The sequence below is a fragment of the Nothoprocta perdicaria genome, unplaced genomic scaffold, assembly GCF_003342845.1.
Source record: "Nothoprocta perdicaria isolate Ctin4 unplaced genomic scaffold, notPer1 scaffold_152, whole genome shotgun sequence".
Taxonomy (NCBI): Eukaryota; Metazoa; Chordata; class Aves; order Tinamiformes; family Tinamidae; genus Nothoprocta; species Nothoprocta perdicaria.
In genome coordinates, this window is record NW_020454672.1 from 941,350 (window position 1) to 963,386 (window position 22,037).

The 22,037-nt window shown below is 35.9% G+C and overlaps 1 protein-coding gene across 1 annotated transcript in view; it reads left to right on the top strand.

Annotated features, from left to right (window-relative positions):
* The window catches only part of DLG2 (discs large MAGUK scaffold protein 2), a 597,632-nt gene that overhangs the window by 343,171 nt on the left and 232,424 nt on the right, over positions 1 to 22,037 (top strand). Inside the window, exon 10 of the mRNA XM_026034918.1 lies at positions 9,687 to 9,842. Coding sequence (XP_025890703.1) covers positions 9,687 to 9,842 — 156 coding nt within the window. The remainder of the gene's footprint in view (positions 1 to 9,686; positions 9,843 to 22,037) is intronic.

Here is a 22,037-nt window from a genome sequence, read left to right on the forward strand (position 1 = left end):
AAATTCAGCCAGAAGCTTTGCACCTGGGSACAGACAGCCCCATACATCAATTCAGGCTGGGAAACAAACTCTGAAGAGCAGCTTCATTGGGAAGATCAGGAGGTTACAGCAGAAGTCAGAGAATTTAGAGGTAATCTGAGAACAGTTTACAACTCCTCAGCTACAACATGATCATAGGAAGATCATATAAAAGTCACAGAATCATTATGGTTAGAAAAGACCTGCAAGTTCATCAGGTTCAACCATAAACCCATCACCACCATGCCTGCTAAGCCATGTCCCTAAATGCCTCATCTACATGTTTCTTGAACACTGCCAGGGATGACRACTCCACCACTTCCCTGGTCAACCTGTTCCAGGGCTTCACCACTTCCTCCGTGTAAAATTTCTGTGTAGAAATGATGAAACCAAACTCATCTCAAGCAGTGGTTTAGTGGTTCGAATTGGAATTTCGAAAGGGAAAAATGTGACCAGGTGGGTGAGGTAGCATGGGCACAGGTTGCTCAGAGGGGTTATGAAATCGCCATCTTTTGAGCTTTTAAGCTTTGGCTAGATGAAATCACAGCTGGCCTGGTGTCATCTGTCAATAATCCTGCTTCAGGCAAGAGGTGGGACTCGATAACCTCCAGAAATACCTTCCAACCGTCTTTTTTGTGAGATAAGGAAGAAGAAAATGATCGTTTTGTCCTAGTGTTTTTGTGGAATATTCATTAAACATAGACCTGAGAGAGTATTGAATGAAATTATAGTCTAAAAATCCTATAGTTTTTAGATGTTCATTCCTTCTGGCTTTCATGAGCAACATATGCAAAAGATCCATAAGAATAAACTACCACGTTGAGTTTTTACTTACTTTCTAGCTTCAGAAAATAGTAACAGCAAACTGTTGTGCTTAAGCTGATAAAAAATTCACTTTAACGTTTAATTATGGCTAGATATTAAAGATTCATGGAAGAAAAAGCCGGTGGAATTATCTGTTGTGCTCTGAAAAACATGTTAGATTTCTTTTATATGCATCTTTGCAAATAACATTTTATGGACCAGGAGATGGGAGGGTGGAGGGCAAGAAGAGGAGAAGCATTTAACTGAAGTCCAAGGGGATTTTTTTCCTATATTGAATGTAGCATTCCTCAACCGTTYCTTATTTACTTTCATAAACTGCCTGTCTGGATTGAGGACATTTTGTAGAACCTCCYTTATAGTTGTATTAATTATATATTTGATTATTCATGATTAAAAATTCACAATTAATTTTGTTTTGCATATAACAAAGCTATCAGTAACAGTTTTATGACAATGTTTTGMTTTTGCTGAGCCCAAAAGGAGGGGGAAAGAGTTTCAGATTTTAGTGAGTTGACTTAGATCAGCTATTGAAAATATGCTCTACATGTTGCAAAAGAGGATATTTTGTTGAAAGCAGCAAACTACACTTCCTGAAAGCTTCTGTGAAGGAACAGAATTGAAATTCATATTTCCTAGATGAAGAAGATTAAGGAATAATGTAAGCAGTATTTTCAGATGGTATATTTTACGCCATATTTTTTACCTAGTATTACTGTACAGCTGATGAATAAAAGATAATTAGAAGTATGTGGATGCAGTTATATGAATATGATGGGTAATTATGATCTCTCAACAGACATATCACTTTGTCTAACCTAAACTCGATATATCACTTAAACCTTAAAGGAGCTGAATTATATATTGGAATATGGGAAAGCTGGTAATGCCTTTTATTTAGTCTTGCCATTAAGTCACTTGCAAAGTAGAGAGACTTAATTGTCTGAGTTAATATTTTCATGCTCATTATTTGCCTCAGGCTGGATTTGTTTATCTGGGTATAGCAAAGGTTACATGTTGTGTTTTGTTTTTAAATTTAATGGAAATTGTATCCGTTATTTTAAAAGTCATTTCAATTAATCACTGTTATTATCAAATTAAATATAATTTATTTTAAACCATATTAGCTCAGTCATTTAAGGTATGAAGTGAGGGAAAATTATGTGGCTTAGTTTATGTTAAAAATCTTGTTGACCTTTTCTTTTAAATACTGTAATATCTCCATAACTGCCATCAAGGTGTAAAAATCTGGGAGCAATGAACTTGAATCCACGTATTTGTACTTCCTTTATGAAAATCTATTGAAAACACCAACAAATATATCTTCAGAAAGAAACTATGATTCACATATCTTCCAAACTATATTTCTTATTTTTGCAGTAAAACTCTTTAAGATTCTGTCCTTATGATATATAGTCTATCAAGGCTTCCTACATCTTCATAACAGCGACTAGGTTGTTTAGAAAAGTCAGCATGACTGAGCACAGCATTATATGGTCAAAGCCAATTTTTCCCTGTACTTATTTCTTCCAGCTTGACTTGGAAACACAATGAGGAGTGAATCTATTCAGTGCTCTGAATGCCCAGTTCTGTTGGCTTGGAGCACTGAAGAGATTGGGAGAATAGAGGGAGTATATTTGGCAAGGAATTATGGTGAGACCGGCTGTGAAAATGAGTGAGAACTTGTCACTGATTGCATGATGATAGAAATCAGAAGAAAGAAAGGCTGGGATTTGTTGGGCAAGAAAACTTAGATTTGAAAGTGGAATGTAGGGCAAGAGAGAAAATAAGTATAAAAAGATGAAGAATCCTGAAGAAGCAGTGGAGAGAAATCACTTGGAGAAAGGCAGGGATGCTGAACTCAGACCATTCTCCCTCCAAGAATGGAGCCTGATGTTCGATATAATCAATATTGCTGCAAAAAGACCAAACCAAGGGAAAAAAATATTRAAGAGCAAGGAGGGAGAGATGACAAGGTGCTGGGAGAATCAGGCCATGGCTGTTCCTTTGTGGAGGGAAGTAGCAAGATTCCTGGGTCTTGCATGACATGCATCTGATCCCTGCTGGCTGAATATTAAGTGTCCAATTAAATAAAAGAAAAAAACTAATTTGCCTGTACAACGTTAATTTGCATCCTTGGTGATACACAATGTTACAGTATTTAGTTATGCTGTCATCTAATAATGTCTGCTTGCAGAAATGTGTCATCAGCGTTTCAGAAAAAAAGTCACAGTTGTATTTCTTAGCTCTTATTTTGTAGTTGTATTTCTTATTATTTTTTCTCTTCAGTGAAGCATGAATGTGCTAAATGTCAGCTATTTTACATTTCATGGATTCAGTACACAAACAACGTCTTAAACTCATCCTTAAAACGTCACAGATTTTAAATAATTGACTGCCTATCTTAAGACTCTGTTTCCCTTCACGAAATTATTTTTGTTAATGTCTTAGCTTGAATTATTCCAAGTTAAAGCAAAAATTTAGTTAGTGTCATGTCACCAAAATTTCTGTTATGTTCTGAGTAATCTATATGTGTTTAATGGTTGATTAGAGATTGCCAAGTAATAGGCTTTGTCTATTTAATGCATTCAGTGGAAGCTACTTAAYACTCATTACTTTTAATTACTTTTAAAATTCAAATTCGGAAATCCAACTTAAGGGTTATATGAGGAGTTCTAAAGTGAAGTGATAGGATTGTTAGTCAAATACAGACCAAAGGGTAAGTAATATTTAATAAAGCAGGAAAAAAKAATCCTAACTACATGTTATGTATGTCCATGGACATGAGCTCTTAAAGTAGCAATACTCATCATTTTTGTAAGTTTTGTGAAAATACTAGCTCAGTACTCCAGAGCAGCCAGAAGGGCCCAAAAATAGTAATTGGGTTCTAATAGGAAAGGAAAAGAACACAGAACATTATGATGTTTTTATGTATTAATTGATGATGCAGCTAAGTCTTGAATGCAGTGTGAGGACATCTGGCAAAAGCTACAGAAAAGGGTGACAGAGATGATCAGGGTGTGCCATGGTCACAGGTGGAGCTAAATAAYCAGTAATTCCCATTTGGAAGAGAGAGGACAGAGATAGATGTAACAGACTAGTACAAAAGGGCATATTTCAGTTATAGTTGAAATAAGCATGTGATATGAGTGATTAGCTCTTACTTCAGTTCCCACTGCATAACCTCTGAAATAAAATTAACCTGCATTTTTAAATGAATGTATCAAACAGTAAGATACATGGCTCTCCTAGTAGGTCATAAGAATAAGAAACTAAAGGAAGTCAAAAGGCACATATATGCAAATCATTACTTATCAGAACTGGAAGACTTCGTTTGGATGAAATTGCCACTGGCTTTTTTTAAATAGTGATATACTTTTAAAGAAAGCTCCTTTCACACTTGCTACCAACATTATGATAGCAATGCTGATGTCTCAGTCTTCTTATTGAACTTGGATAAAATTGAAGATTGCTTAGCAGAAAAAAAAATAACTGTTGGAAACTTGAGGTTTTGTGAGCTTTATTTTATCTTCGATTTTAGCAGTTCCTGGATACAGCCCCACACWCTCTCACAATATGTTGTGAGAGCTTAGCTGGTTTCTTTCCATATCATAAAAGGTTTTAAAATTCAAAAAGTGAAACTATTAACATTTAATGTGCTATGTATTGGCAACTGAACCCTACCAAACAGAATTTTGCAATAAAAAAAAGCTAAAATTAAATTGAGGACACTGAATTATGATGGAGATAGAACAGTTTTAATAACACCTTTTTCTCCTGACTTCCCTTGTGACATAAAAGCAGCCTTAAAAAAAAAAAAAAAAAATTTTAGTCCGAACACAGAAAAAGAAAGAATACAAACAGCTTGAAATTTTTGCATTCCTTACACAATCTGTTGTGAAGTAATTCAAATAAATAAAAGCAGATTTGGATCAATCTTCTACCTCCCACTGCTGCTCTTAACTTTTCTACCAATTAATTATTATGTCTTTCGGTAGAAATCTTGCCTCACTGCAGCTGAGGTTATATTGATTAACAATTCTAACCTTCAGTTATTTTTGTGTCGAAAAGCTATCTATGAATATTTGCTGTTGCTACTACCAGTGACAATGCTTACCCTGTGGCATTGACTGATTTTTATTATCTGGCCTGTGATTGAATTATCTGCTGTRGCATGTTCAGGAAAAGTTGCACTGCTACTTACATATTCTATTTCCTTTCCTCTGTTATTGTATGCCCAATTCTTATGCTAAATTAATTGTTCTTGTCCATCTAGACCTTGTAACTGTTGCTTTCATTTATCATAGAATCTAATTTTGACTCACAGATAAATAGAAAAATGTATGTTTTGCCATATTAAAAAAAAAGCAGCTTAAGAMACAGATCTGCTAAATAAGATTTTACATTAGCAATTAGTTGTTTTTCAGAATAGAAACGTATTTGACAATTACATAGTGTGCTGTGCAGGGTCTACTCTGATAGCTCCTGCCAGTTGAAAACTAGACTGTGAAATGCATCACTATAATAACCATGGAAGTCAGGAAAATGCAAAGTCGTGGGGAGTCATTTTGTCCCTTGGGATACCCCTTTGCCCAGCATATTTTTCACCCACCCCTTTGTACTTAAGAATGTTTTGTGGTGCTTCTGACAAAACAAAGAGAAAYCACTTTACATGATTTTCCATGCTCCTATTGTACAAAATAGGTAAAAGAGGAGATACTTCTATYTAAGAGCTCTCTAAGATCATTAATTTGCATTAAATATATAGTATATCATGGAGATAAGTGTCAGTTGCTGTCTAATATCACGTAACTTATTTCGAGGAAATGCATGTCCATCACTGCTGCAGACATTACTATTAATTAGAAGATTTTTTTTTAATGTAACTCATTGAGATCATCTTGCTGACCTTTCTCCTGTTGTATGCCATTATATTTTACCTCATTTCTCCATATGAGTCTCAATAACATCTKTTCAGGTCTTATATAGATATAAATTATCCAAGAAGTACATGGTAATACTCACATCGTTTGACATTTTGAGGAGATTTTCTACGTAAGCATGAGAAAAATTAAGATAATTGTTAAAATACCTTCCATAAGATACAGTTTTTTAGTTTTCCTTATGTTAAAAATAATTTAAACAATGTTTTGTATTTATTTTAATCATGATAAATGCTCTAAAGCTGTACCTGCTGTCTCTGAGAGTGATTCAATTCCAAATAAATTACTGTGAATCAATCCTTAAAGTATATTTATCCATATTTGACATTTTTATTACAGCATGTTAAACAAGCTGCTGCATGTTTTTAAATTCATTTGAAGAATTAATGCATCATAAAATAAAGGCTTCAGTGTTTATTTTCAGTCTCTCTCTCAACTGTTTGGCAAAAATAGTTGAGCTGACCTTGACTGTATTTTTCAGAATGGCACTTTAGAAACTGTTTCTGAAAAGTAATCTTATATGTTCTCTTTACCCCATCCTGTCACAGAAAACAGCCGGTCACAGTCTAAAACACCAGGAAAGCAGGAATGGAGACAGTTTTCCACATTGATTGATCCATTATAYGTTCTTTCTTCTATTTCCAGGGAGGAGAAAAGTAAATGATAAGAGGAGAAGCTGTGTTAGAACAATCATTTAATAAAGCTAGGTGGTCTTCATAATTAGTTGTTTGTGATTTTCTTTCTTCTTAAGTACTACTTAYAATTGCACCTAAGTACCCACTTGTAGCTGTTTAGCAGCAGAGAAGATGGGAAGTCGGGGTAAATTTGTAGATGACTCTTTTGCAATAAGTGTTCCATACTAATTATAAGGAATAATAAGGCTGTTAGTCCTWAACAATAGTTTGTTTGGCCAGAACAGTGATTGCCTGAGTGCATTTTAATTATTCTCCTTCTTTCCATTATTTATACTACTTTCGATTATTTTTACACTACTTAATTTATACTTATTAAATCAAGAGATAAAATAGGTTTATACTGATCTCTTGCTGATGTGTTTGATATATCAACATCTGTTGATGCTGTGTTATTATTTTTCAAGTTTGGACTTAGTTCTGAGCCAATTCAACATGCAGCCCGGGTCCATTTACACGACCGGTAGTATCAGCATTCAGCAGGCCATAGACTATTGTATTGAGGTGTTTAAACAGCCATTTTCATCCACAATCTTAATGACTTCATCTTAATGACCTCATCTTAATGACCTGAATGACACCTGGTGGTAAATAGGTGATTATGATGATCTCAACCCAATTCATAGGACTGAGACCRTACAAGTGCAATAATAATTGGAATTACCTAATGCCCTGGATGTTTTTCCAAGCAAAGAGTCAAAGGATCAAAAGGGCAAGAAGGTTTAATTCCTTCTCTTGAGCATTGTCTCTTCACCTGGRTTACAGAGGGCATGTTAGCTAGATCACAGTGCCACTTCTGTTGCACCATGCAGGTGCTCTGACCTGAGGAAAGCTTRTTAAAGTATGTTCCAAATTTCTGTTATCTTACCATCCAGCAAAATTGAAAGGAGTGAAAACTACCAGATATTTTCAAATTTACTGGTCTTTAGGAGACATTTTATTTATACTTAAATTTGAATGACTCTTTTGATTTAAATATCTAGCTAYGGGCTAAACATTTGCCTTCGTTCTGCTCTCTGAAGCAGTCTGAAGCTGTCAGGTGACATGGCAGTCACTCSTGTCCATCGGCCTCCGTGACAAGATACGTGTCTCAGCACAAGGTTGGATGGTCACTGACAGCTCGGTGGAGTTTGAGCATTCACAGTGTGTTCAAGAGGCAGCAACAAACTCATATCATCTACGCTCAGAGGAGAAGAACTTCTCTGTTTTACCAAGCAGTTTTTGTGAGCAAATTAGTATTTTAAGCAAAAGGAAAATCTGTAGTTTGCATTCCTGTTTCTGCACCGGGGCAAAATTCCTTCAGATTTCATAGTGGTACCCTTTATATATGATATTTGTACTTGTTCCTTAATGTATTGCTGAGGGGCAAAAATAATTCTTGAGGGAATAAAAGGCAGTATTATGGTCTAAAATAAAATAACAAAGTGTGTTTTTCCCCCTCTGAATTCTTGATATTATAGGCAGCATTGATTTAGTACATAAATTATTCAGTCCACCMCTCTGAAACAAGTGTGAAATATGCTGAGAAAAAGAATTGCTACCTTAAATACATTTTTAAAGAGATTGAACTGAATGCTTGACAGAATGCTTTATAATGAAATGAGTGACAAATCTGCTGTTTTGATACTTGGTTATCTTAAATTGCCATTTTTTTTCAACTGCAAGGTTTTCCCTGGGAAAGTCAGGTTGAGAGAGTTCTCAAATCATGTGTCAGATGGCTCAGAATAATGTTATTAACATTGAGCAAGACCCATATTTTAGGTAAAGCAGCTACTCCTTTTCCCCCAAAGGACAAAACCAGAAACTAACAACAAAGRGAAAAACGTTTTATGTATCAGCCCTCCCAGCCACTGCCATAATAAATTCTGGTACCTGTGAAAGAAGGGAAAACCACACCCCAGTGGTAGGGTAGCCAGAAGAACCAAAACAGTTTCATTAACTGCTTGGCCTCTTGCTGTTTTGGGGTTTCTGAAACAAGGTTTTCAGCCTAATGCTCTATTGCAATGATTAAAGACAGTGGTATATACCGCTTCTCTTTGCAGGAGCTAGGATATGAYAGCAATTCTTTCTTGGCAGCCTTGSAGCAGAAACTTCAGAAAATTATGAGAGTCAAGTTTTACTCTGTAAGTAAGCCCAGAGGGGTCTGCTGGGGCCCACGCTGTAGCTGGAGAAGTTGCAGGAGGGGAAATGTCCTGGTATGGAGGATCTTTTTGAAAGCCGTTTGCTGTCTGGCTCCTGTAGCTCCCTGGCAGTATTAAAAGCTGCTTCCTGCCTCCCCAATCCCCAGGACGCTCTTTGGGAGATGTGTGGTGAGTTTTGCCTCTCCAAGGGGATTTGTCTTTGGGCAGCTTTCACACCCTGAGCTCAGCGGCAAAAGGGAAATGCTGGATGACCTGTCAGGGTTGCTTTCAGGATCTTGTTTCTCATACCTACCTTTCCAGGATGCTTACGGGCCACATATGGACCACCAGTGCAAGGGTAATTGCAGTAGACTTGTCAGCAGTGTTTGCTCCTTGGGTTGTGTTCTCCACAATCAGATATTGACCACTGAATCTTAAAAGAGAGCAAAGAAGTCATGAAATGAGTTGTCTTCCAATGAAATTAATTGCTTACACATTTTTTTACTGTATATACAGTATTGTAACTGGGTGTGGATATCCTTGACTACAATTTCACTTGCAAAGTCTCACTTCAAGTCAAGAGCATGCTGTTTTAAGAAATAATCTGTACTGTATCTTTATCTTAGACTAATGGGGAAAAAAGGGCCTCTTTTCAGGTAATAATTTTCATGTTGTCTTCTAAGTATTAACTTGTACAATATTTAATAAGATCACAAAAACCTATGCAGAAGTAGCATTTTCAGATTAAAAAAAAAAAAAAAAAGAAAAAGAAAGGATAGCACACCATTTAGAAAAATACAACCTTGAGCTTCAGAGATAAGATTTTCCCTTTCAGAGCCACGCTTCTCCTAAGTCACTTTTATGGCATGCTTATATCGTGTATATCCTTTTATGCAGTTGCTTGTATGCTGTAATACTGGGTTTTCAAATTCTAATGTTTCCATTAACAGCACACTTTACTTGTCACAAAAGCACTACTGGAAAGTTCTTGACAGATTCTGTGCATGCTTTTAAAATCTGATTGCTGTGTTATCTCTATCCTCGGCCACTAACATGCATCTGATCTTTTACTCTTGTCTCTGTATCACCAGGCCTCCTGAACCTGTTTACAGCACTGTGAACAAACTGTGTGATAAACCACCTTCTCCTAGGCACTATTCCCCTGTCGAGTGTGACAAAAGCTTCCTCCTTACAGCTCCCTATCCCCACTACCACGTAGGCCTGCTCCCTGACTCTGAGATCACCAGGTACTGCATGCGCTTCTTCCTCACCTCCTCTCTTAGCGTGCATGGGCGTCGCTAGGTTTATCTCATAGTGCACATCCTCACTTACAGATCTGCCTTTTCTAAAGCTTGTGCTTGTTTTTAACCATGCTTTCACTTCTGCACCACTGGAAGATATATATGCTGCCTCAGTATATMATTTTTGGTCATCCAAAGTCCAGTGATAGATGCAGGCTATGTTTTGATCCATAGGAATGATGCTCTAAAATAGACCTGTGGACCTACATTGTATGTAGTATACTCTACAACTTCATTTAGTATTTGTAACTCTAGAAAATGGAAAATGACTGAGATCACTGAAAGCTGTAGTAATTGGGCTCAATTCAGTCACTTTATTTCTATTTTGTGCATATGCTGCTCACTGGGATCTTTTGATTTAGAGGGTAGCTTTCTAAGCCATTAAGAAGAAATTGAGCAATAATAATCACCTCCCTCAGCAAATCATGGCTAAGAGTACATCCAAAATTTATCATTCCCCAGACTAGCTGTGCTTTAAGAGGACACTTAATAAAACCTAAAGTGATGAACATTTCCTTAACTGAAATCATGAAAGACATTGCCATAAAATATTTTCAGTGATTTACCTCCTGAAAAATATTTAGTGAAGGAAAATATCCCAAACTGAATGATTGTGTAACCCAGTTATACTTCAGTAATCTATTGTGATAGCAGTCAACTGTTCATACACAGGACTTGAGAAACAGAAGAAGAGTTATCCGCAAATTTGCAAGGCAGCATTCAGTGCTTCTGTTATTTTGTGTTTGCTTCCTCTGTCAGAATACTTCACAAGGGAGAAAAACTATGATCTTTTATATTCAATAGCAAGAGAAAAATAATTGTATTTGAAGATTTGATCATAGACRTTTAGCACAGAAAGTGTTTTTAAAAGGAAAGAGTACAGGGGAAGAGGAGAGAAGCATGTGGGGAAAAAGAAAGGTAAATTAACGTAGGATACAATATTGGCAAGAAACCTCAGGGATCAGAAAAACAGCTGTGAAAGGCACTGCAGTGCTATGAAATAGAAAGCTAAATCAAAAAAGCAATAAGCCAAATACTAATGAAGAATTCAGCAGATGTGGCAAGACCATATAGAAGCTATCAGTTTATTAGAATATGTGTCCGTTTTTTTAAAATTACGTGGCTTCTAAAATTTGTTAAAATGCTTAATCACTGGAAAACTGGACAACCCAATTAGTCTAGCTGTTCAGCACAGTGAAWGTGAGTGAAAAGCATTAAAACAGACAGAATTCTGTAAAGGAATAAATAACTCCAGGCATGGCAGGACTAATGGATCTATTGAATGTCTCTGCAATTTAATATTTGAATGTCTCTGCAATTAGAGTCTTAAAGGAARTAACCAGCCAAAATGCAGTAAAATGACTTCAGATCTTCAAGTATTAGAGAATAATTTATCTTTAATCATCACAATATGTCTTTATGCTTAGAGAAGGAATACAGACAAGATTATTATAAAAATAACTTATTTAATTCTCACTTTTAGAAAGAACTGCAGTGGGTTCTAGGGAATCCGTAGCTATGGGCAATTTGTGGTTCTAAAGAAATTTCTGGTATGTATTTAGATATTCAGAACATGGATTAGGCTGTGATTTCCTAACCATAGACATGTACAATCCCTTGCTGGAAAAAAAAAAAGAAAAGAAAAGAAAAGAAAAGAAAAGAAAAGAAAAGAAAAGAAAAGAAAAGAAAAGAAAAGAAAAGAAAAGAAAAGAAAAGAAAAGAAAAGNAAAAGAAAAGAAAAGAAAAGAAAAGAAAAGAAAAAGAAAAAGAAAAAAAGAAAAAGAAGAATGTCAGTCTCTAAGGAGAGGGTTGAAAGGATGTGGTGGGGAGAGGATATTCTTTCTTAAGGGGACCTCCTGCAGTCAGCTCCTGAGATGCCAATAACCATTGGAGCCCTAGAGATTTAGTAGAACTATATCATTTTTGCCACCTGGAGGTATATTTTCTACTTATTTTTTCTTTACTGTGTGATTTATTGAATTTTTGGTCATCAGACATTTGATGACCTGACATCAGAATTTAGAAAGCTATTTTTTGTCCTGCTGGGCATCAGTTAAAGGTCCTCTTTAAAGACCAGGCTTTATTTCTCTTAATTTCTGACTCTCATAAAAGCAAGCTGTAGTCCCTGTATATTTTACCACTTCATTTGGTTCAATGAGCCAGCAAAAACTGTGGAGAATATAAAAGATGAGGAAAAACGTAACTCGTGGTTGAATGCTGTGCACTGTTCTGCCCTCCATGCTGCGATAGTAGCAACTGATTGCTATAATCTGTGCCTTCTTCCCACTGTGAAATAACATTCAGACAGAAAACCTGACAGTTTTCAATATTGTCAAGTACTGTCATCTTTTCCATACAACTCTGAATAGCTGACTRAGGAGGGAGATTGGTGAAAAACACTCTTCACCAAGTACCTTTTGTGAAGAAAAAGACAGCTTTACAAAATATACAAAGATCAGATTTCCAAAAGGATGTATTTTTGGCCTGGCAGCAGATTTTAGGAAAGTATTAATCCCATTTAAATCCTAGAGCGAAGTGCCCATTTTTCAGAAGCGTTCATTGCACTGAGCCCTGAATTTCACAAAGGCAACACTTCTCAGGGCTCTGTTGGTTTGAATATTCGTCCCTGAATCTCATGTTGCATTCCTGAGCACTTGGAACAGCTAATCCATAAGAACAGCTTGTCCAAATTCTAAGTGGGTGATACTATCTGTATTTATTGGAAACTCATGGCTCAAAGAAATATTCCAATTAGTGATAAGGTCTTTCTTTTTTTTCACTGAAATTCCTCAAAACACTGCTCCTACAAGTTATCTACTTTCTTGCTCTCCAGTCAAATACAACATTATCCTTGTCCTCCCACAGACTCCTAGAGACCATTTTCTGTCATTATAACTTTAAGCCTCAGATCTGGGGAATAAAGGGCAGGGATCTGCTTGTTTTGGTAACTGACATCATTATAGTCTATCTGTGTGCTCCAGTATCGAGAATCTGCTGCTGAACTGTAAGAAATTTGGATCAACAAATAGCTCTTCCAGAGGAAGAGGACATGATGCCATGTTCTCCTCCCAATTGAAATGCTTCTAAGACAGCCAGCCCCCTTCAGATTGCTGCTGCAGACAATTTGTCAGCTAGACTTCTGATTATGGTTTTGTCAAGGCTCATTAGCTTCATAGGCAAAGAGAATTCATAGGCCAGAGACCTGTTTGTCTATAATTAATTCAAGTTTATAACCCTTGCTTTTATGATGGTCTGTCTCCTCTTCTGAGAGATTTGGAAGTCTCGAACAATATTCTCCCATTTTAAGATAAAACTAATTTGTTTCGAGGTTGAATTATCATTTCATGTGAATTGATATTAACAGGGCTTTGTCTGTGTGCAATAGCTAAGAACTGGCCTCAGAAGTCAGACTTGCTAGCAGAAGGTAAAGACAGACTTAGGGAGTAGTTGGTTTTCCTTAGAGAGCACCAAGTGGGAAAGGATGCAAGCTATTAATATTCTGGCATCTACCATTAATGACAATTAATGCATGATTAGAAGCTTACTGGCAGCAAAATAAAATTGGAGCTCACAGATACAACACTCTGCAAACAAGGGACTCTTGCTGAGCAATGTAACAAGAAATGTGCTCCCATCTTTAGCAGTGGCAACATCAGTCACTTTCAGCACTGAATAAATGCATTTCAAAATGCATCATATCTATCCAGAGCTCTGTATTTGTGGCTTCCCTGCCTTCACTGAAATCTTTTGAGCACTCTTAACTACCAAGACAGGTTTTGCTAAAGGGCAGTCCCGGTATTGTTCATTTTTTCATCAGTATTTCATTCTCATTTTAAACTTTGATCAAAAGCCATGTGATTCCATCCATAATTTTGATTTCATATAGGTGGAGGAATTAAAGGCAGAGTTTTAGACTTCATAGGATGGAAGAAAAAAAAGGAAATGTTGCCCCTCCTAAGAAAGTACAAATATATTGTTTTGTCCAACTGAAATTTAGCTTTTGTGAATTTGTAGGTCTTCCCTGTGGTGTTTGAGTGCCTGGGTTGGGGAAAATTAACTTGCTTTTTAAACCAAGATTAGTATCTTGAAGCCAGGCCAAGTCCTGCCTGAGACTATGGTCTGCAGTCTTCAGCAAGGGAGTTAATTATTTTGTGCTTTATTTTCCCAGTCTGTGAAATGGGTTTCATAATGATCTCATAGAGCTACTCCAAAAACTAATGATATCTGAATCATTACCATTCTATTATTAAAAGGAATTTGTATTTTTTTTCCTGAATGATTTTAAGGTATAGATGAATGCAATTAATGAGGTCATTTCTTGGGGCCATCACTATGTTTTCAGCAGTGGGGATTAGAAAGAGAAGATAATAATGGCACAGGGCCTTAAAGCAAAATCTCTTGAGAAGAACAGCATATTTTCATACATATTCAGTGGTGACTTAGTATTGTGTAAATTTAAAGAACCAGATAAAATTTCTGAAAAAAATATAAGTGCTGAATTATATATGATACATAAGGAATCTATCGAGTCAAGGATTCGGATAATTAATACATGGGGCTGCTTGTCAGTGMACTCCCACATAAGCACAGGAGGGACCCTGCAATCCAGTAGACATCATTACTGCTTACCATCATCCTGCTTAATTTTAGGGATCTCTGAGACCCCTCCATAACCGATGTAGGGATGAGAGTGGGAAGGTGCCAATCCCTTTCCACTATTCCTACCGACAGCCTAAGGTAACTGTACTTCTAAAAGCAATAGGTAGAAGTGGTGAGCCACTCTGGCACTTATTTTAATAGTGTCATTTCTCATTTTTTAATAACTGTGCCATCCTTTTTGCTTCACAATACTCAGCTGGAAACAGGCATTTTGTCAAAATGATGCATATAACTGTAAATATAACTGTGTGGCAAGGGTGCCTTCCAGTCGTTACTGAAATCCACATTGTACAAGAATAACCTTCTTCCCCTTTTAAATCCCACTTGTTTGATATGGTAATTATACCTCCAAAAATACATCTAGCCATATATCAAGCTTTCTGAAATGCCTGACAACCTGAAGATGGGACCTATCAAGCAAGCAGTGAAAAATATGGAGTTTATGAAATTCAGTCTGCAACTTGCCCTAGATAAACACAACCGCCTTTCTGAAGTTAAAATAAACTTTCTCTTTTTAATCATATTCATTTACTTAGTTTATGAGGAGATTTCAATTGGTGATTACAAAATTGGAAATGATTCTGGTTGGGGCAAATAAGTCAATATTTAAAATGCGAATTGGGGCAGATCTATAATTTTTCCTCTTGTAATACCATGTAAACATTTTTTGGATAAAACTCCGTGTTACAGAACCCCAGCAGAGAAAATGGAGTGTATGTGGTGAACTAGTACTGCTGAACAGCAGTGCGAAAAAATTTAATGCATGTACAAGTTCTTTTTAAGCATTTTGAACAGCAAAATAGGCAACACTGAGGTTCAGCTTCTTGTCAGTGGAAACAAATAAATGCTATAGTCACAAAGAAAGAACACCTTTAGAAAATAAAAGTAAAAAATATGTGTTTAAAATAACTCTGAGTAAATAGTTCTATAAAACCATATTCCAAATTAATACCATGCCTTTTTTTTTCTCTTTTTCAAGAAGTCTATCCATGCTTAGGCATGCAGAGACAGAGGTACAAAAGGAATATATATCAATACCAGAGCAATTTGGAAGCTTTGACAAGCAACGGRGATCCGCACATGCTGCAGTGGCTGAAAAGATGCAGTCCAGTTACATCCAACTCTCCCTTATGCTTGGATAGATTTTTATGCTGCTTCTGACAGAGCCCCAGAACTGCAACATTTATTTCATGGTTTTCYGTTAAAAGGCAAAACAAAATCAGTGTGAACTGTGCTCTCCACGACTGGGTTGTCTCAGCATAGATTGTTGCTGCTTGTGAATCAGACCCTTGCAGTCCCTACATTATTTGGGATCTTTTGGAAATGTTACGAATTCATTCAGTTCTATCATTTTTGTYACAGCTTTTTCATTTTTTAATTACCATATTAATAAATTGGAACAGTGTCACATGATTTTTTTATAACCTGACTCAAATATTCACTTTTCTTAAAGTAWATGAGTCATGATAAAACTGCGACAGTTAATCAACAAAAAATTATACAGCCTTTCAGCCTCAGCCTTCATATTATTTTGCATGGATGAATCTCTGACCTAATAAGCACAAGCATTATAAACATTCAGATAGACTCTCTTATGCTCTTTCTTTTAATGAAGCATTTTCCATTTTGGACACTATCAAAGTGATTATGAAGGTGCACCTTTTAAAAATCAGAGAGATGACTAAAGGAGAATCCTAACCTGAAAAGGCACCAAATCTTCACTGTTCAAGTGTTTAATTAGGTGAAACTACAGCAGCCTTTCCATTTAAGACGGGATGCTTCTGCTTAAAGCTTCTGGGCTTCAATTCCAGCTGTGCTGCTGACTAATTTCATTCAGAAAAAGAACATAATTCTATTTGTTTTGCTTCATCTATCAGTAAAATAATGTTCTTACACAGTTACATTGAGAAAGATAACTGATATCATTAAGTGGAATGAATGAAAAATTGTAGTGTGAAAAATTAAGTCATTTGTGTTTCCTCATTTGGGGAATGTTTCATTGTAGGAATATGCGGTTTGACTTTCAGAATGTTTTCTTTTTGTTCATGTTCTGCTCCCATGGAAATTAAGCTGTATATTATTATTAGCTCCTAAAAGTGACAGAAGCATTAACAAAGTTTAGTTAAATAGCGCTATTTTCCTTATAATGCCTTTAAAAGAAACAATGTCAATTCTTGYTAAGAAAACATCTATAAATTGCATGAATTAAAATTTGCCCACAGCTATGATTGCAAATAGAGGGACTGGGATAAACGAAGGATATTTCCTTCCTCCCAAGCCTGTAATCAGGCTCTGAAAGGAAATTTCCAGGTAATACACAAGCAATACTCCCTGTGCTCCCCAAGTATGAAGCACAAGTTCTTATGCTTTTTTGGGGGAAATGGGCAAGGAAGACTGGATCCAGAAAACTAGAAGAGTATCAGGCTATATTATATTATAATATATATTATTATTATATTATAACTGGTTCCCGCTTGAGGAATTCAGCTAGGGCAGCCAGTCAGCCGGTGCAGGAAGCTAAGGTGGAGCATGACCTTGGAAACTGAAATTTTGCCTGGTGCCATTCACTTACCTAAAACTGGTTACAATACAGGAAACAGCTACCTGCAGTGCAGAGCTGAGGCTTCAGAGAAATATAAACCCACATTTTTAATGTTGATTTCATGTCTAGCTCAGGCATATTCAGAATAATTGACAAAAAACTTGACAGGAATTGTCACTCTGCACTGGACTGCTGTAATAACAACTTAATGGAGCCATTGGCCAATTCAAATCTTGTCCAAAGTGATGAAAGTCAATAACAATTCTTACCTGACAACTGTCTAAAAGGCCAAGGAGAGAAATTAGTTCGGATATTTCAGTTTCATATCTGAGGACAAGTTTCATAAAAATCATTACTACATCTGTCACAGTAATTGCTAGACTTTTGGCTCATCAGGAAAAAAAAAAAAAAAAGCTAACAACAACAACAAAAATTGACCAGGAGAACAAATTACTCTTTTTTATCCCATTACAGAGTTCTTATAGCTCATAAATGAAGTCACATTACTATGAAGACAGAGTATATAAAGCTACCCCATGGTTACCTGTGCTCCATTTTCACCTGTGTGAAAAGGAATAATTTCCAGGGAAGTAGCTGCCCACAAAAGAGACAGAAAGCCTACTAGTTACAGCCAAGGTCTGGGAATGGAGAAATTCACCTGTATCACTGATACATCATGTGGCCCTTGGCAAATTAAGACTTTCCTTCAATTTTGTCCTATTGTGAAATACATGATACGTTCACAAACTCTAATAACGATAGCCCTAGAAGTTAAAAGATATTTCCAGCAGGTGCAGATAAACTTGATTTTTCTACATAAAAAAAAGAGGGATTATTAGTATCAAGTAGAGTGATAAGACTCATCAATGTGAGTAGGTGGGACCTCTAAATACCTTGTGTAATTTGCAGTTAGAATAGTAGAGAAGTTTAATGACAGTGATAATGAGCCTCACCTTCACCATGTGCTAGTCTTGTTTTACTACTTTAATACATTAGAATTTACTACTGTAATTTCACTGCTGCATTGTAGTTTTGAATCAGCCCGCTAAATAATTTTGTCTCTAAGAATTACCAGATATTACTCTTTACTCAAGGCACCTATGTAAATACTTGCAAATATCTCAGTTGCTGTTGGCTTTGCTAAGTCAAATAGGGTCTAATTTTAAACAGGATTTGTTTAAAAATGTACATGTGCTGTATGTACAATTTTCCCTATGGTAAAAGGAAAAATAGATGCCATTAAGCAAAGTCTAAAACAGTGGAAACAGGTTCTTTTGCCTTTTTTTTTTTTTTTTTTTTTTTTTTTTTTTTTTTTTTTGCCTTTTTTAGCGCACAGCCAACCATTGTCGGGAAATAGTCATATACATCTCTAGTTACTGCAGCAATATTTATTTATTATAGTTCATAACATTTCCAATTTCAATAATTTTTTTTTTCTTCTCGAAAATGTCGGCTATATAATTGGAACCATCTGTTTGCAGAGACTTTGGTGTGATATAAGTAATGATAGGCAAACCATTAAAGCTTAATTTAAGATGTTTATCTTAATTTTTGCTGAACTGAAAGTCTCGAAAGAGATTTTGGGGAGGAGTTTCTGTACATTGCGTCTTGATTCAGTCTGGCAACAGAAATCCTGCAGATTGGTTTATGAAAAGAGCAGGGAGGAAAACAAAGCTGTGCAAAACTGAATGTGCCTTTCCTTCACTTACATGGTGTGTTTATGTACAAGGGTTGTAGTTAGTGAAATGTTTTTAAATGCAAGGTAGGCTTTGAATAAACACGGTCCTTATTTTAGCTTAAACTTTCATTTTAGTGTGCAGAGGACTGCTGAACTGTTTCTCATTGATTTAAGCTTGCTTTCATTTAAAAGACTGATAAAGATATGTAGCATTTACTAGACACAAAAAGTATTGAATAACATTTTTGAAAATTACTGGAATGATTCACTAGCCTAGTGACAAAATAGTTTCTTGTAAAAGGCAAGATGAGCTTTCATATGCACTCATAAGTCAAAGTCCAATTGATTTCTAGTAAAATACAGTATCTAAATTGCACTTGAAAGTAAAACATGAGCTACTAAAAAATATGGACCAAAGACATATAAGTAAGAATCTCTGTTTAAATTCTGTAGTTTGGCTTGTAATTGCTTTGCAAATGATGAYACTTCCATTGTATGTCCCAGTTTCATTGCTGAATTTTCTTTTTTCTTAGCTGTAATTTATTTTTTTCAAATAGAAAGCAGGCTAAGTACATAGTAACAAGAACTCTTTACTAGCCATTTTTTTTTAAATTCTTAACTAAAGCAATTTCAGTCTGGTGGACTTTTCTCTATTTTCTCACTTCCCTGGGTGGTGTGAGAAATAGCAGCACAGTCCCTTAAGAAGAGTGTTTTAAAGCTCTTACTGCATTTCTCTAAGTTTCACTTAGTTTGAAGTTACTTAGTGTTTGGCTACCTGAACTCTTTGGGAATTACTTAAAAATTCTGTTGGAGAGCCTTATTAAGGCTTTTTTTTTCTTTTTTCTTTTTTCTATTTTTCTTTTTTCTTTTTTCTTTTACTGTAGACTTAACTTATAATAATATAAACTGCAGTGAGATCTAAATGTAATTTCAAATCTTCAAAATTTCAAATACCTTCAAAATGAAATCTGTTTTAGATTTCCTGATTATTACAGTTAAAAAGATCCTCAGCAGAGAGAGGCTACATCTCCTACCAGTATGAAAACTGAATGAAGGATCAAGGTCCTTGGCACTTCTAACAAACTGAAAATTTATTATGAAAATTGATTTCATAGCTAACACAGTGAAAAGAGAAAATRGGTTGACAGGTAACACCAAGTTACACGGTTACTGTATTTTACAGTTTCTAAAAAACCAGAGCCTCTATTATTTTGAAAAAATAGCACTTAGTGTATGGGAGATGGGGGAACAGAAAAGGGATGGGAGGAATCAGGCTCATTTTTCCTTCTCCAGACATGATTTTTTAGTAGGAGAAACTGAAAATGGCAAAACAAAGCTGTCACACATAAAACATATATGCATCTGTGCAGTGATATTCAGCACCAATTTGCAGTAGTAGGGCAAACTTGACATGGAAGTTCATCTTAAGTTTTAGTGGCTCTAAGGTTCAATATGAAATTAATGGGAAAAGTGAGTTTGGTTTTGCTGAGAAATAAAGAGCTGCATATTACATGTACAGCAAGGGTTACAAGCTCTGAACATTCTTTGGGAAAGTCTAGTTATGCAACTGACCTTTTAGGATTGGGGCTAAATTTAGCTAAGTTGTCATTGTAAATTTACATGCAGAATCTGGTAATGTTTGGGGATCTTAAACAGTTTATTCTTTAAAAGGTGTTTGTTTCATTTTTGGTAAATAGTCATAGAAGCACATATCTGTTTTGTTTTAATTAATAGAGAATGAAACTACTGCCATCACTGCATAAAAGGCATAAAAGGTGACTGGAAGGGTTAGGATATTAAAATCTGTTTTTGTAACCGACAAAGAGAGGGAGAGGCTGATTTAATGGCACTTTCAAAATTAAAATTTCATATTGTTAAAAAGAGCAGACACATTACAGTCCCTTAAGAGGTGCATAGGGAATTTCTTTTTCTGGAATATTTCCATATTCCATGCAGAAAATCAATCATTTCACAGATAATTAGACTTTCATGCCATATCTTTTGAGGATGATTATTGAACTTGGCTTTTACATTGTAGAAATCACTACTTTGTGATTGAGTGGGGAGCCCACAAAATAATATAACTCCAGCATGTGCAGTTACATTGGTGTGTATTGCTCTACACACCAAAACACCATAAATTACTTTCCATCTGATTACCATGTTTTCTGACATACCTGAATTCTAAATAGCAATAGTTGTATCCTTAAAAAAAAAAAAAAATCCCTAAAAGCAGTGTGAAAACGGCCATATTGTATTAGGCTGCATAAAGAGGAAACGTATCAACGTGCATACCTGAAGTGCTCTAAAGCCCATATGGGGAAAGTGCTTTYGTGTCTCTTATTATTCCTAGCTGAGAGCAGAAATGTGTCTGCACCACCCAGTGCAAGACCATTCTTGCTCCTGAGGGAGCTCTCAGCAAGTCAGCTTCCCTTCCAATAAGGACCCAAACTGATTAATAGCTCACTTGGGTATAATCAGCAATATGTGTCGTTGCTGCCCTGCATGAACATTGAACAAGCTGTAATCAAGAGTCCTCGCCTGTTCAGGATGCAGCGAGGAAGAGCTGCAAATGGGAGGATTTATGTGATATCTGTGGCAGAATGTGGCTCTGCAGGATTTGCTGGGAGCAAGAGGCATGCATGTTTCACTAGGTACCGACTCGTACAAGCCCTGTCATTGCACCAGGCAGACAAGCACTTAGTTTTACCATTTAAGATTCAGCAGAGCACACGGAGGTTGTTAATTTTTCATATCAAACCTTTACAGCCATTTTGCATATTATACAACCTCAATGAAAATGTGTAGAAAGTAAAGTTTTATAAAGACATCTGAAGCAGGCAGGGTTTTTATGATTAAATTCATGATTCTTATTCTCTTATTGGTATCACATGTGCAGTCTAGAATCTTGATAAGGATGGGAACGTTGACAGATTAAACAAGTAACCAATATGCAGGGAGTAGTATTTTCAAGGGAAAGGACCTTTATTTAGGTAACAAAAAAAGCAGAGCTAAAATAGATCTCAATAACAATTTGTAAAGTATTATTTTAATCTCTCAAGCAATCAAACTGTTCTGTTTAATTTGGGTACAAAAATAAGGGTTTCTACCCAGAAGAAAGGAGCCAGCYAGTGGGTGAAAGAACTCTGGTTTCCTTGATGTATATTCACCCAATTATATATTTATAATTCCACTGGTTTAAAATATGATTATCAAAAGACATTTTTGCTTTAAGAGTAGATATACTTGAGAAGCTGGAAGA